This window comes from Arachis stenosperma, chromosome 5 (assembly GCF_014773155.1).
Source record: "Arachis stenosperma cultivar V10309 chromosome 5, arast.V10309.gnm1.PFL2, whole genome shotgun sequence".
NCBI lineage: Eukaryota > Viridiplantae > Streptophyta > Magnoliopsida > Fabales > Fabaceae > Arachis > Arachis stenosperma.
Genome location: NC_080381.1, coordinates 29913664 through 29929849, shown reverse-complemented (window position 1 = coordinate 29929849; position 16186 = coordinate 29913664). Strand labels below are relative to the sequence as shown.

At 37.1% G+C, this 16186-nt stretch overlaps 4 protein-coding genes across 10 annotated transcripts; 3 read left to right on the top strand and 1 right to left on the bottom strand.

The window, feature by feature from the left end:
• Positions 1-733: 733 nt before the first annotated feature.
• Positions 734-6492, top strand: LOC130981716 (GCN5-related N-acetyltransferase 5, chloroplastic). Of its 7 annotated transcripts, XR_009087018.1 has the most exons (7): positions 734-905; positions 1311-2100; positions 3406-3707; positions 3845-3957; positions 4245-4446; positions 4619-4721; positions 6138-6492. XR_009087018.1 is itself a non-coding variant. In XM_057905366.1 (3 exons), the coding sequence occupies exons 1-2, from the start codon at positions 1424-1426 to the stop codon at positions 3662-3664; spliced, it is 936 nt and encodes a 311-aa protein (XP_057761349.1). In that variant the 5' UTR covers positions 740-1423; the 3' UTR covers positions 3665-3707; positions 6138-6492. The 7 variants fall into 7 exon arrangements, 1 of the variants encoding a protein (XP_057761349.1); XR_009087017.1 differs by having other exon boundaries at positions 740-2100; positions 4652-4721; XR_009087016.1 differs by having other exon boundaries at positions 740-2100.
• LOC130981715 (probable serine/threonine-protein kinase PBL28) lies at positions 3950-7291 on the bottom strand. Its single transcript, XM_057905364.1, has 7 exons — positions 6784-7291; positions 6492-6679; positions 6119-6317; positions 5876-6039; positions 5676-5780; positions 4613-4735; positions 3950-4426 (listed from the first exon to the last, which is right to left on the bottom strand). Exons 1-7 carry the CDS (start codon positions 6851-6853, stop codon positions 4190-4192), a joined length of 1086 nt encoding a protein of 361 aa, XP_057761347.1. The 5' UTR covers positions 6854-7291; the 3' UTR covers positions 3950-4189.
• A 1591-nt stretch (positions 7292-8882) lies between these two features.
• Positions 8883-10973, top strand: LOC130982629 (MLP-like protein 423). Its single transcript, XM_057906672.1, has 2 exons — positions 8883-9133; positions 10267-10973. Exons 1-2 carry the CDS (start codon positions 8947-8949, stop codon positions 10545-10547), a joined length of 468 nt encoding a protein of 155 aa, XP_057762655.1. The 5' UTR covers positions 8883-8946; the 3' UTR covers positions 10548-10973.
• Positions 10974-13752: 2779 nt separating this feature from the next.
• Positions 13753-15951, top strand: LOC130980643 (protein FAR1-RELATED SEQUENCE 5-like). Its single transcript, XM_057904302.1, has one exon. It carries the CDS (start codon positions 13753-13755, stop codon positions 15949-15951), a length of 2199 nt encoding a protein of 732 aa, XP_057760285.1.
• The last annotated feature ends 235 nt before the right edge of the window (positions 15952-16186 follow it).

Here is a 16186-nt window from a genome sequence, read left to right as displayed (position 1 = left end):
AGTAGGACTGTTTGCCTTGCCGACTTTACAAGTGTTTCTGTACATTTACTTATTGCACTGCTATTTCATTGTTCGCTGCTAGCGTCGCCAGCAGTATAATTTTCGAACTTACACCCTACACCATATGTCTCTCCTCCCACTTCTTTTACCAGCACATCGAAACCACTGAGGCCTATTGTAATATGTATCCACTCATTGATCACGTCCATAGCACATGTATCGATTTGCATGCGCCCAACACTGAATGAATTGCAAGATTTTGTCATTTTATCACACCCAACTACTTCACCCCATTGACCTCCTATCATCTTGAAAGTGTCTACTGACCATACGTGCAATGGAACTCAAAAGCACTTTAGCCATACTCTTCTTGTTTCACTTCACTCCGCCTCCTCCCATTTCCATACGCTGTGAAAGAATTGTAGAATACTATTCATTTTAAAGGTGTAAGTCTCTTCAGCACTTAACACACAATCAAAAGTCAGTGGAGTTTTGTACGCACCCGTTCTCGTCCTTGAATAATTTGAGGCAAATTTTTCGCAACCGTATCCTTCAGAGAATTAAAACTAATAGGCTTCGTCGTTCCTCCCACTAGGCTCCTCTGTGGCCACAATAACTTCTATTTTTTTTTGTCCACCCATTTTCATGTAGATATTAGTTTTTCTATTCTTTTCTGGCCTCGATTGTATTTAGACGTGCGTCAATTCAAACTTCTTCACATTGTGGCTGATGAGTTATGTTGTTATAATTATTTTCTCTATTTGGAGACATATTCATGTCAGCCGCACCTGACTAATATATGTCATTTATGTATGCCGTCCAATTGAACAACTAAAACAGTTTTTTCTTTGATATGTTTTCAGACAGGTTATCCACAAAAATAGACAAAGACTGATGCTCCAAATGTTAATACTCTTCTCAGTTCTAGATTTTTGGATCTTTATCATGTTCTCTAACTCTACTCCTGCCTGTATTTCCCATCCACGCGCTCTCTCTCTCATCTTGTTTGAGTGACTTTTTATCTTGATACCATTGGACTATTTCTATGAATTAAAATCCTTTCTTCTATTAAAAAAAATTGAAAAGCTGCATGGGAGTGGGAGAGGGTGTGATGAATGAGGCAAAGTGAGGAGTGAGGAGGACCTTAAACTATTATTAGTGGCACCCATTTCATTCCTGCAACTGCTACTTATCCATATTTGCATCTTGTTCTTTCTCTTCTTCTTCTTCTTCTTCTTATTGCTGGGGACCACGACCATTGAAATCGATCCTCTATCGTTATTAGTAATTACTCCTTTCTCTTCTTCCAGGTCCCACACAACCCCTCTTCAATGCCATGCTTCTCTTCTGTTCCTCTTCCACACAACCTACCTGCTAACTTACTTCCCACACACAATTACCAATAACAGCGTCACCATCCACCATGGCCGCAACACTCTCCCTCTCCCTCTCTTTAGACCCCCAAACCCACCACCACCACCGATTCTTCTTCCCCAAACACCACACGCGTCATTTCGCATATTCACTCCCAAATTTCCACATTTACCCTTCACAATCCTTCAAAATCTCATCTTCCACCCCTTCCCATTCTCACTCCTCAACAACATCACCACCACCACCGCCGCCAATCTCCTCTCTGTACCTGGACGACCCCTTCCGCACAGGTCGCTTCCTCACCAACGACGAGCTCGACCGCCTCCGCTTCCTGGAATCCTTCGTCTACTCGGAGGACCTCAAATCCGGCTCCATGTGGGTCCGTGTGATGCGCCCCGACGAGACTGACACCACCGTCGCTCTCCTCGCCGAATCCTTCGCCGAGTCAATGATGCTGCCGCCGGGGTACGCTGGGCTGCTCAGGTTCCTCATCAAGAAGTACCTTCTGGAAAGGAGAACCCTCATGCCTCACATGGCCACACTCCTTGGATTCTACAGAGAAAACGCTCCTAATCAGGGAGAACAACAAGAACAACAAGTGAAATTCGCGGGAACTGTGGAGGTTTGCTTTGACCAGAGGGGTGCCAATACTTCCATGCCTTCGCCACTTCCTCCGAGGAACTCGCCTTATATATGTAACATGGCGGTTCACAAGTCGCTTCGGAGGTATATATTAACATGAGTTCAATTTTAATGCATTGTCGATGCTGTAAAATTTATACTCTTGAATTTTTGGCGATTAGGCAATGAAATGAGGTATTGAGTAGTGAAGTGAAGGGTTTAAGATTCTTATCTTGGATACTTGATTGGTTAATGCCTTTCTTAATCAGTAATAAGTAAATTGACCTTTGCTTCATGTATCATGATGGTTGAGATTTGATTTATAGGTTCTGGATTACCTAGTTGACTTTTCATATGATGCAATGATGCATTGTTATGGCTTAAGATCAATTTCTACGTTCTATGGATTTTGTTAACTGAGAAAAAACAATATCTGGTTGGTTGACTAAAAGTAGCAGAAAATCTTATTTGCAGCATGTCAGGGTTTGAAGTTTGGAATTCCAGATTTTGTTTTACATTAATAGTCAGTGCAATTCCAAAATCACACAAGTAGCTGATAATCTTCAACGCCCACATTTATCAAGTGTTTTTGAATTTTATCTAGCAACCTGGGTACTTATTGTTATGCAGTCCACCTGATATGCGTTGTTAGTGTTGTGTTTTTCATGAAGTGATTGCTGTAATTTCAAAGTGCATTAGATTTTTGTTCCCACTGGAGCCTTTGTGGTTAATATGGTGTTGATATTGGGACATTTTTGGGTAGGAACCATTATCGTTATTTGTTAAGCTCAAAACTGTGTAGTGACTAGTGAATAGCAAGGTTTCAGTTGTTTTGACAGATATAGGGTGGACCATATATTTGATAACTGTCATACTGGTTTTATTGTACATTGCATAGTGCTTGCCGACTCAGTAAATGAGTGTTAAGTTGAAATTCATTGAAATAGACCTTAATATTTAACAAGGCAGAAATTTGATTCAGGTCATTTTGTGGAAGGCATGGGTCTAGAAATAGTATTTAAATAGACTTAATTTGTCCGGGAGAAGGGTTTGTCAATCTGCCGTTTATTTTCAAGTTATGTTTTGCAATGAACTATTTTACCAAATCTGTAAGCTGCACTGGGTTAATGAAAAGATCTTTGTGATAACAGTTGAGTTCATTTTATCCTCCCCTTTCCCAGTATATTTTGCTTGCGTGAAGTGTCATGTTCTCTTTTACGTTTATTTATTTATTTTTACCTTAACCATTGTCACGAGTGTATACTTGCTATGCTGTGGTTCCTTTGACATCACACTTCTTAATTAATAAACACAAGATGAGGAATTGTCTGTGCAACTTCATTTTCATGAATATAACTGTCTGTTTCCTTTTCCTCCCTCCCCCCCCAACCCTCCTTTTTTCTTCTCCAGGAGGGGCCTTGGGTGGCATCTGCTGAAGGCAAGTGAGGAACTAATTTCTCAGATGAGTTCTTCAAGAGAGGTTTACTTGCACTGCAGAATGATTGACGAAGCTCCATTTAGCATGTATGAAAAAGCAAATTACAAAGTTGTAAAAACAGATAGTATTTTAGTCCTGCTGATGTTGCAGAGACGAAAGCACCTGATGTGCAAGAAACTTCCTCTGTCGAATATGCCTTCAGAAACAGATCTCTCTGGTTCAGATGAGTAAAATATTAGACAGATGTATACACATGCTGCAAAATACTGTTGAGGTAAGGTTTCCAACTTGGCATTTTTTTTAATAGTTTAAAAGCTCATATGTTTAAGTCTAGCTTCCACATGATCGGATGCTCAAATATGTGCGATGGTTATGTCTCATATTTATGTTTGTGATTATTTTTTCTTTCAGAAACGATAACAACATAATTTTGTGAATTTAACTGGAGATTGGAGATTAATGAGTGATTCAGGCATCCTTGTTTGTTTCTCTTATCTGTAGGAAAGAGGTTGCTTGTGTCAAAGGTAATGTACAACAGTAAATTGACTTGTTCATAAAAAATATTTTCATGGCATTGTCGCATTGTTTGTAGTTCATTGCTGTGTAAAATTTCCAATATAATATCATATAGAAAGAGTATTGATGACCTTTGACAGGTCAATGCTCCAAGCTGCAAATGTGAGCATATCCAATTATCCACTATGAAAAGTTATCAAGAAGAAATCATCGTAGTTCCATGTCTTACCCTTTTTTTATCTAGATCAATCTCAAACTATGCATAACCATTCCCAAACCTTTTGAATTTGTATAGATAATCATTAGGAGTTCCTGTACACATTCCGCCATTGAAGGTCTCTCATTACTATCAGTTCGGACGCATCTTGATGCCAGATTGGCAAACATGACTATAGACTGAATAGTGTAAGAATTTCGGGCCATCTCTGGATCTATGACCTTACGCAGCTTCTTTCGATCATTCAGAATATGCCTCACCTGCATATGAATGTCTCATTGTAAGTCTAAAGTTCTGGAACTTGTTAACTATAATCTCTCGTGGTAAAAGAGAGAGGGTTTAAACAATCAAACTAGAAACATGTCATAATGGTGATATTCAGGGTTGTGTTGCTTTGATATTTCTAATGATTATAGTCCCATGTGTGTTTATTTCCTACTTCCTACCTGTAGTACAAGGTTCTGATCATTGGGACCTTGGTTTAGATCAACTGCTCGGCGTCCAGTCAAAAGTTCCAGAAGAACAACACCAAAAGCATAAACATCACTTTGCAGAGTAAGTTTCCCAGTCTGATGTTGAAAGAAATTAAGGATGTTAGTTTGAGAACCACTTGTGAACAGTCTAAAGATAATAGATGCAGGAAGAAATAAGGTTAAAAATTGCAAGCTAGCATTTTGAGGAGAGGTAAGTATACTCAGGGGTACCCGTCTAGGTTGCAACCACATGAATATAAATTTTCTTTAGTGAGAGGGGGAGGAGAGGGAAATGGCATAGGATTTGCCATTTCATGAGACCTTTCTCAAACATCAACACTTGTGTTTCTGTAAATGTCACCTTCAGGCGACCTGCGTTGTTTTTTCAGCAGTTTGCATCTATTGGTGTCTACGCCTTTTTTTTATTATTGAATATATAAATTTCCTTGGAATTACTAGACCGTGGGTGGCTAGGCTTGAGAACTATATGTTACTGTGTTTCAGGTTCTCATATCTTGACTGCTTCACCTAACAAAGTAAGATATAGATGATGCTGCATGCCCTAGAATTGTTTCTATGGCTGATGGTTGTTAAAATCAAATTACTTCTTCATTATCTCATATTGTAACATAAAATTCATTGGATTGTTTACTAACAACCTAATAAATGTTAAGCATCCATCTAAAGCCACTAAGGCACTGATCCTGTCCAGACTAGAATTTTAAAGTTAGGCTTATTTTTGCTGCATCAGCAAGTGTTAAATTTGCTGGCAGTTTGTGTTAGTGATTCTTAATACGGTGGCTATAACAAATACAATGGGTTATGATCCTGCTCTGCAGCATTTTTGGCATCTTGATGTTTGAATGAGAAGTTGATAGCATGATATAGGCATACTTGCAAATGATTTGTTGAATTAGAGTATAGTAAAATCTGACTTCAAGACTGAATGACATAATATTTGAAAGAAACAGTATCTGAAGGTGTTGAAACTAGTGAAAAATCTTTCTTTTTCTTTTCTGTTGGCATGAATGCTTACCGATGTATACTCAGGATCAAAATAGCCAAAGGTGCCAAGAACTCTGGCCGTGACATGTGTCTCTTGACCTTCTGGCATTAACTTGGCAAGCCCAAAGTCAGATATCTACAAATAGGTTGTAGAATTTTTATTTTCTATACATATTAGCATAAGAAAGGGAATCTTACAAGTCAATGATGGGAGTTTATTTGGTATTATACCTTTGCATCAAAGTTAGCATCTAAGAGAATATTGGTTGATTTGAAATCTCTGTGAACAATGGGAATTCCAACATCAGAACTTGAGTGGAGATAAGCAAGGCCTTTTGCAGCTCCTAGTGCCACTTTGAGTCTTAGGGGCCAATCCATTTTTCGTTCTCCAATTCCTAAAATTAGGCGTGCATTAATTGAATCCTGATTAAAGAAATTTTGGTAGGAGTATGGATTTGGGGGTGCATGACATACCATTCAAATGATCTTGCAGGTTTCCATTATGCATGTATTCATATACTAGGAATCTATGTTTTCCATCAGCACAGTAGCCTATCAAAGAAACAAGATTTGGGTGGTCGAGTCTGCTCAAGATGTCCACTTCAACTCGGAACTCACGTTCTCCCTCGGCTTCTTTAATTGCTGGCAGCGCCATCTTCTTGATTGCAACGACCTTTGAAGGAAGATGTTGTATTAGTATGTATATATTTGTATCTAAATTTCAAATTTTGAGCTATTTTGAAATAAGCATGTGTTTTCCTTCCTGGTAGATACAACTGATGTTATAAAATTTTGAGAATCATGATGAATTCTTGTGGAGAATAAACTTATATCCAGAGCTTGTTACCTCTCCCGACCGTAAAATGCCGCGGTACACTTTGCCGAATCCTCCTTTCCCTAGCAGATTGTCATCACTGAATGAACATGTTGCCTCTTCCATCTCCTTGAGAGTGAACACAGCTGATCCATGTAGTCTTTTCGCAGGCCGTGTTACTTGTTCTTCGAGTTGCCAGCACTCCGCAGGTCTATAAACCCCTGAATAGATTTTGTCTAAATGTTACAAGTTGGTTCCACAATCAAACATCACCCAATATAAGCCATTAAAGCATGAGAAGAAGAAAAAAGGAAGAGAAAAATACAAGGGTCAGTATGATCTTCGGACTTGCTTCGACGGCGCTTGTTCCAGGCCGAAACCAGACCAAATGGCATGGTTGGGTCTATCTATTTTGTTCTCTATTTGAGGATTGAAAATTTGAAATGTGACTAACCCTGACACCCTCAAAGTAGTGGTGAGTTTGTTGAATAGAGCTTAAAGTAAAAAATCACTTTGGAATAGTTGTAGTGTGTGACAGAGCTGTTATTCCCATATAAAAGTTATTTCCGTAGCATGAGAATCCATGGAGTACTTGCGGAGCAAGTGAAGTTAGATTAGAGGAACACTCAACAAGATATCTTCCAACAACATAATGAGAAAGATAGAGAGATGAGATGGCATGTGCTTTAAAGTAAAGAGAAAGCTGGGTAAAAGAAAAAAAAGAAAAGGAAGACAAGTAGGTAGGGCTTGCTCACCAATGGTTGGGGAAATGGTGGGGGTCATGGCATTGGGAGGTGCTTAGTTTGATGGTGAAATTCAAACTACACCCCCCAATTCTCCATGTTACATCAAACATCATTTTGTTTCCGTTTTTTTTTTTCCGTTTTACTAATTTAAAATAGGTAGCGGTTGGGGTGACATTTTCATTTGCTATATTTATTGCAAAAACTCTCTTTATACTTATTTCTTAATCTTTGTCTTGTATGGTGCAACCGTCAATGTTGGTATTAAAAGTCTATCATCATCAACTTTTGACGAAGAATTTCTTCAGGATTAATTATAATCCATGACATCAACTATGGGGTCCCAAGAATCAACATCCTTTTATTTATTTACCATGAAGTATATTTTGTTAAGAATATCCTCTTTTGTTTCACAATATTCCTGTATACCCCAAGTTTAATAGGTCAAAGATTAGTCATTTGCGAATCGAAATTTTATTTAAAAATTTGTCATTAGTTAATTGGTTGCTGCATGCATAATGAAATTCAAATTTTCAACACTTATTTAAATAGACTAGTAAACTCATTATTATAACCGAAATTGTATTTTTTTAAATCAAAATATCTAAATAACTAAATATTGCAATCCATGTTTTTTTTCCCATATTGATACTTCATACTTACACAATCCATAAATTTTAAGGTTGTTCTAGGCCATTTGCAGATGAGCCTTTTTTTTTTTGGACATGCACACTCACATACTATATCCAGCTATTGCTGGAAATTGATCCTGGGTGCTGCTTGATGAGAGGCATACAAATCCTCCACCCGTGCCAAGCCTCAGCTGCAGATGTTTTTTTTTTTTTTTAGTCAAGTAGATTAGACCGCCTCTAATCTTAGACATTATTCATGCACCACACACCCACATAACACATTCACATACACTACAATGGTTTATTTTTGAATTTATTTTTTCTCCTATAGGACTTGAACTCGGTGTGGTTGGAGGCTGCAGATGCTCCTTAAACATTCGTTAGAAACATAAGCTGAAAACATTTAGGCCTAGGGATTTGGGCTTACATACATCAAGAATATTGGGCTTTCTAGATAGTTTTGGATACTGATGACCAGAAGACTATTTTTTGGATACTCATAAACTACATATCCGGGTTCAAATATCAGTGGAAACAAGTCACCAAAAAAAAAAAAAAAAATTATCAGTGGAAACAGTGGTGAAGAACTTTTAGTAAAATATGTTAGGGTGTCTGTGCGTACGTGTGTGTGAGTCGTATATCCAAAAAAGTATACTCTCTTATTTATTTTGTTCGATCCCTAGTTGGGGGTGATTGAAGAACCATATATTGAGTGTGTGAGTGAGTCAGTGTATGTATGAGAAAAAAAAACAGCAGATTCTTTCTTGGGTTGGACAACCGCATCAATGATATTGATCATGTTTAACAAACCACACTAATCAGTCCACTAGTTTTGAATCCCCCATAAATGGAAACGACATGCTTTCATAAATGTCTGAATTCAAAAAATTTAGTGATTGGGTCCCAAGTTTCTCTAATAGCGAGCTAGCTAGCACGTGAATGCCATTAACTTGATGTGATAAGATAAGGTGGTCGTTGAGCTACATTTCCTAATGAATTTAAAGCCATTGTAAAAAAAAACATAATAATATACTGTTGTTCCACTATATAATATACATGCATATACCTATGATCTCATAACATATCTTCTAGCTAACTACATAATATTTTACTATGGCTACTCGTGGAAAGCTTGAGGTAGACATTGAACTGAAGTCAAGTGCAGATAAGTTCTGGAAAACAATTAGGGAGTCCACAGAAATATTCCCTAAGGCTTTTCCACATGATTACAAAAGCATTGAGGTTCTTGAGGGTGATGGCAAGGCTGCTGGTTCTGTCCGCCATATCACTTATGGTGAAGGTAATAATTATTTAACAAAACTAAGGGATTATTTTCTACCACCAAGTAAAACTAAGGGAAAATATATAGGGATTATTTTCTTCTCCTTTATTTTTTGTCTTCCATTTAAAAAAAAATAAATCAAATATACTTGAGCTAAATTTATCTTGAATAGTTTTTACCCCTCACAACTAGTATGTATAATTTATAATAGGTTTAATTACTCTTTTGGTCCCTATAGTTTTGCAAAATTTTTAATTAGGTTCCTTAATTGAGTCTTTGCACTAAATTTTTTTTCAATTGGATCCGTATATTTTTTTTTCTTTTTATTTGGATCCCTGTACTAAATTTTTTTTAGTTGGGTCCCTATAAAATTAAATCAATTACTGTTAAAAGGGACTTAATTAAAAAAAATTAGTGTAGAGACCCAATTAAAAAAAATATAGAGATATAATTAAAATTATTGATACTTTTAATATAATCAATAATTTAAGATTCATTGTTATAAAAGGGTATGTGACAATTTCTCAATCACATGCGTCATAAGAATATTATATAGTACCCTATAATTAATTTTTTGAGTTACTATAATAATTCACATAAACTTAAAAAATTGAATAAAATAAAGTGACAAAATTGACCATTAGTGCCTATTTTTTATATTAGATCCCACCATAAAGGAGATTTTAAGTCAAAATTGCCCACATGGTGATTTTCCTTAAAAACTACCCTCAATCCCTAGCCTTCAAAGGTGATTTTCCTACCCACTAACACTACCTTCAACCACCACCATTCAGGCATTCAGTCTTTTCCTTTTCAAAAACTACGATTGCCATCTTCGCTGTGTTAGTTGTATTATTTGTCAATGCAAATCTATATAAGGCAAAACTTCCTACAACTAACCATGATTGATGATAATGAGAGTGGTGCTGGAAATAATGATGAGGGTACGTAATAATGGTGTTGTTGTGTTGAATGAAGAAGATAATTAGTGGATTAATTTTGGTATTTTAATTTTTCAACGAGGATAATTTTGATGATATCACAATTCATGAAAATAGAATTAGAAATTTGCATAATTTTTTACCATCAAAATATAGAAAAGAATCACAAGCTTTCCAAACACACTCTTAGTATATATGATGGTGGTGCAGGGTCATCATTGGTGAAATCATCAAAAGAGAGGATAGAAGCTGCGGATGATGAGAAGAAGACAGTGAGCTATGCGGTGATCGAAGGTGACCTCTTAGAGTACTACAAGAAGTTCAAGGGACACATTGCCGTCACAACCGCCGACAACGGCTGCGAGGTTAAATGGACGGCTGAGTATGAAAAGACCTGCCATGAGATTCCCGATCCATCCGCCGTTAAGGACTTTGCCGTCAAGAACTTCCTCGAGGTCGATCAATACATTATTCAACAAGCAGCTTCTTAACCTGCTTCAATAATGCCATTATTCCATTGTGTGTGCATGGATCGAATTATTATCAATCAACAATTAATAATAAATTAATGATGGTGTTGTTGTTCTTTATGGTATCGTTTCAGATCAATCTATTTGATGTTATAATATATAAAATGTAGTGCATGAGGAGAAGACTTGTATTTGCTTCCTACTCATGGCTTAATAATTTGTGTATGTGTATGGAATATGGATTCCATCGTATTATTATTACATAAGACTAGCATTTCAATAGTCACACTTGAGCCGCTTTTATTTTATTTTTTAGCAATGCTAGGAGCAGTAACTTTTGTAATTGGTAGCCAGTAAATAGCCATTAATGATGATTTAATGGTGTGAGATTTCATCCAATGACTCACTTTTCTCCATTGGTTACATGTTGGCCAAAATTTAACAAAATTGCTGCCTTCCTAGACTTTTTCTATTTTTTATTCTAAATGAATTTTATCGCATCATAAATAATTATGGTTGGAGATTTAGAAGTTCTCAAATGCTAGCATTTAAAAAGGTATATTTTGTCTTGAAATTGTGTTTTTTAACCAAAATTAGGTAATATAATTATAAATTGATTTACTTATTTTCAATAAAAATTATAAAATTAAAAAGAAGATACAAGATACATAAAATTAGAATTCATAGAGAGATTCAAGTACCAAAATCTTAATAACAACTAACTAATAAGCTTTTATCTTCTTTACAAATTATAATTACTTTAGACCTGATTTTCATTCTATTTGGATTTGATATAGTTATGACCCAAATGTAATAAAATTTTATTCAGCTAAAGTTAGGTTCGACTCTAAAAAATAAACCTGATAAATATTTAAGTCTAAGTCTAAATTAGGACAACTCTTATTTAATTTAACCGGTGGATCCAATGTACACGTTTAAAGGATTCTACGCTCCCACTTTTATGTAGGAATAAAATAAATTACCATCAAAATAATTATAAATACACTCTTTATTTTTCTTTTGATTAAAGTCGATAATTATTCATTTGTCTTGGATTTTTTTATTTGAATGATTTAAATATAATATTTACAAAAATATATAATTTGTAACATATTTATCTATTTGCATATACGTTATTCATTTTAGATACAGAATTATTGAAATATAAAAAAGTTTTTAATTTTTATTCTTAATTACTTTTCACATCTTTATCATCATTAAAGATTTGAAGGTTAAGATTCAAATCTAAAAATAAAAAAAATAGCAATTAATAAATTAATTACTATTATGTAAAAAATTAACACAAAACTCATTATATATATATTAAAACAATTAACACGAGTAGGTTTGGCAACGCGACAACATGGCGAGGGATTCAGTAGGACGGCAGCGCAGCAACAATGACAAGCTCGGCGGAATGCTCTACGGCGCAATGAAGGTGACCAGATTTGAGCTTCACTGGGGAGAAGAAGAAGTGACTTTCATTCTCTCTTTTCTGCTAGGGTTGAGGGCCGAAGGTATGAGTTAATGAGACTATGAGGCCATTGGTAGTGAGGGTTGAGGAACCCTAAAATCTTAAAAAATGTATATATATAGGTACTCCAGGGCGAGTAGGGATGGGTTTATCCTGACATCGATCCCGTCCCGCTCAACACCCCGCTCCGGTCTGATTTCGCCACTCACTCCAGGTCGGGTTTAAACCTGCCCCAACGGTAAAAGCAGGTCGGGTAACCGCAGGATCGGATACTACTGCTATTTCTACTTTTAAAATGTTAGTGTATATATATAAAGAAATGAACAGAAACAACAATTTGAAAAAAAAAATTTATTTTATACGTTATTAAATAATCCACTAATATTAGCAAAAAATTATGTGAAAAAAAATCAGACCTAACTACTGATAAAACGTGAAAAAACCAAATGTTTTGTGTACATGTTTTTATTTTACCATAAAAAAACTGATATTAAATAACCTGTTAACATTGGCTAGGAAAAAAATTGTGGCTAAGAAATTTAATCTATCCAATTTTGATATTGGTGGCTGTGGCAAAAGTCAAAATTTTGCTGTGCATTATTTTGTTTTGTCACGGAATAGAATGTACATAAATGTACAAAATTTATGGCTAACAAAAAGTCTTTACAGCTGATACTTTAACCATAAAAACTAGGTGTTTTCTTCCAAACCCATGGCAATTTTGTGGGTAAGTTACCCTTGCACATGTGTCTTCATTTAAGCCGTTGATCAAAAAAATTTTCAACCTTTCATTAATTGCATTCATTGATAATAGCAAAAGCCTTTAATGAACATATACTATAACAAATACTACATTAATTATTGTATACATATACTATATAGTGTATTGGGGAACATTTATAATTATAATTTATAATCTCTAACTTGTTTTTCATTTTATAAAATACCCTCCATCACTTTCTGAAATTCAACATGCATGTCTCACAAGCCTTTAATTCATGTTTCACTTCCTGGAAAACGCATAGAACCCACTGCCCACTGGTTTTTTCGCCTTCGTTCTATACCCACTACCAAACCCTGGAATTTGTTATCCTAGAACCCACTACCCAACCCTGTTTGATTTTTAGTGTCCATTTAGCAAGAATGATCTCCTTCGAGTAACAGGTTCCGGAACTGGTACTCTGCTTTCGTCGGATTGGCGTCGACGTCAACTCAGGAGAGGGCGAACGCTAAACTAATGTGGCTCCGGTAGAGAATTTTGTAGCAGAACTTCTGCTAGATCCGAAGCTGTGGCTGCTGGAAGCTGGCTTACCAACATTCATTTTTTGGCTGCCTTCGAATTAGGTGCGTCAGATTAGGTAAAGGTCACCTCCCTCCGACTCCGACAGTGCATTTTTTATCCGTTGAAGCCCAACCTCTGGTTCTCATCAAGGTATGTCCGATTAAGTTTTTTTGTTAATCCAGATTAGTTTAATTTTGATGATAGTCTATGCCTTTTCAACGGTTCTCTGTTTACGGTGTTGGGTTGCTATTCTGGATTTTGGAAATAAAGCAACATTATCCAGTTCTATGCTGTGGCTAGGTTTGGGGAATTGAAATTAAAACCTAATACTGGGGTCCAAAACAATTGGGTTAGTTTAATTGGATTTGGTTCATTTAATTTTACATGCAGCTTAGTTTAGCTTTCCTTCGTTGCTGCCTTTGGCTCTGTTTATTGACATTTTTGGGTAAAATTATGGCAGGGGTTAAATTATGTCCATAAAGGAGGATGATGTTAAGAATGATTCTGATAATGATTTGGGTGATGATTTCGATTATCAACCGAATGTAGAAGATGATGCTGATGACGACGATGTGGATTCGCTGGATTCCACTAGCAAGAGTGGAGAAGTTTGTGGTGTAAAAAGAATAGCGGATTTAATGGTGGAGGATATTTGGAACCTGGAGTTTAGGACGGAGGATGAGGCTTGCCAATTTTATAACGCTTATTCTTGTTGGCATGGATTTGTAATGAGGAAGGACGACGTAGTTAGGGATAATCAAGGTATAATCATTAGCAGGCAACTTGTTTGCAACAAAGAGGGCTGGAAAAATATGAGGTATCTCGATCTGGATGATATATCAAGGGAGGCAAGGTCACTAACGCGAACCAAGTGTCCAGCTCGGCTTAGGGTAAAGCTTGACTACGGCTGCGGTAGATGGAAGGTATCATGTTTTGTGGAATCTCACAACCACGATCTGACGCCACCCCAATTTGCGCATCTGGTACCGGCCAATCGTCGTCTCACTGTGACTGATAGAGTCCAAGTGGAAAATCTTCATAATTTTGGTGTCAAGAGCTGCCATATTATGGGGTATATTGCATTCCAGAAGGGTGGATATCGTCATACTGGCTTCACGCGGAAAGATTTGTACAACCATATCGATCGCTATCGTCGGGCAAAAGTTAAAAACGGGGATGCCAATGCGGCAATAAACTTTTTGATTAGCAAGTCAAATAATGATCCGCTGTTCTTTGGAAAGTATACGTTCACTAGTGACGAAAGGCTGGAGCATATTTTTTGGGCAGATGGGCAGTCAATTATCGACTATCACTGCTTTGGAGATATTGTTGCCTTTGATTCAACCTACAAGAAGAATAAATACAACAAGCCTTTGGTCATTTTCTCTGGATGCAATCATCACGGGCAGACTGTTATCTTCGGCTCCGGCCTACTATCCGACGAAACCACAGAGACGTATAAGTGGTTGTTGGAAACCTTTGTTGAAGCGATGGGTGGGAAAAGTCCAAAAGCAGTAATAACTGACGGAGACCTTGCCATGCGAGATGCAATCAAGAATGTTCTGCCTGATGCGACCCATCGGTTATGCGGCTGGCATCTGCAGAGAAATGCATGTGAAAATATAAAGAATCCTAATTTCCTGCGCGATTTTAAGGGTCTTATATACGACAACAACGACCAGAGAGACTTTGATCGGAGATGGGCAGCCATTTTGGATAAGCACAACCTTGTTGGCAGTACCTGGATGGAAAAGACGTACGAAACTCGTGAGATGTGGTCCCATTGTTTCCTCCGGGATAAGTTTTTCGGTTACATAAGGACGACATCACAGTGTGAAGGTATAAATTCTCTCATCAGATTTTATGTTAATCGCAAGAACACCCTCATTGACTTCATGCATAACCTGGATAGGGCCTTAAAGGAGTATAGAAACAACGAATTAATAGCTGACTTTAAGTCTCAGTGCTCAGAGCCAGTGATGATTACCTCGTTGGAGGTATATGAAAGATCTGCATCATGTTATTTCACGCGAAACATTTTCAAGAAAATTCGTAATGAGATTCAGAGGGCAGGGGCTTTGAATATAACGGTACTAAGCACAACCTTGGACAAGGTAGAGTTCAGTGTGACTGCTCTCGGAGACCCGGCCAAAGATCAACGGGTGGAAGTCGATAGAGGTAAGAATCTATTCTCGTGCTCGTGCAAGCTGTTTGAATCACGTGGTATTCCCTGTAGTCATATCTTCTGTGCCATGAAGTTCGAAAACATACTTGAGTTTCCAGATTCGTTGATATACAAAAGGTGGACAAAGAATGCAAAGAACGAATTTATTAGCACAGAAATGCCTGTGAATGATGACATCGAAAGGGTCTTAAAGTTTCGAGTTGGAGCGTTGGCATCGAATTGCAACAAGCTGTGTGATATTGCTTGCAAGGATCTTGCAGACTTTGATGAAGTCCAGTCTGAACTTCTCAATTTAGTTATCCGCCTGCAGTCACGCAAACAAGGCAAGTCAACTCCAAATGTTAACGTGGAAGGCATCAACGATCCCTTTGTTGTCAAAAGCAAAGGAGCCCCTTCTAAGAGGTCTTCTTGGAGGAAGAAGAGAGCATGCTCTAATTGCCACAAGTACGGTCATTACTACAAGCGCTGTCCAGATCTGATGTAGCATAGTGTGGAAGGTAACCCTCGCGATCGATCATACGGCAATGCATCAGCCAAGGACTCAGGTTTTAGTCCAGAAAGGTTTGCTAATTCTTCGAGGTCGTTCTCAATTAAGTTCGAACATCACTCAGGACCTAATACCAAGGTACAATTTGTTTATTCGAAATAGACTCCTGCTGTGAAAATCTTGTTCGGTGTGTGTCCCTTTAAAAACCATTAAACTATGTGAATGTTCCTCT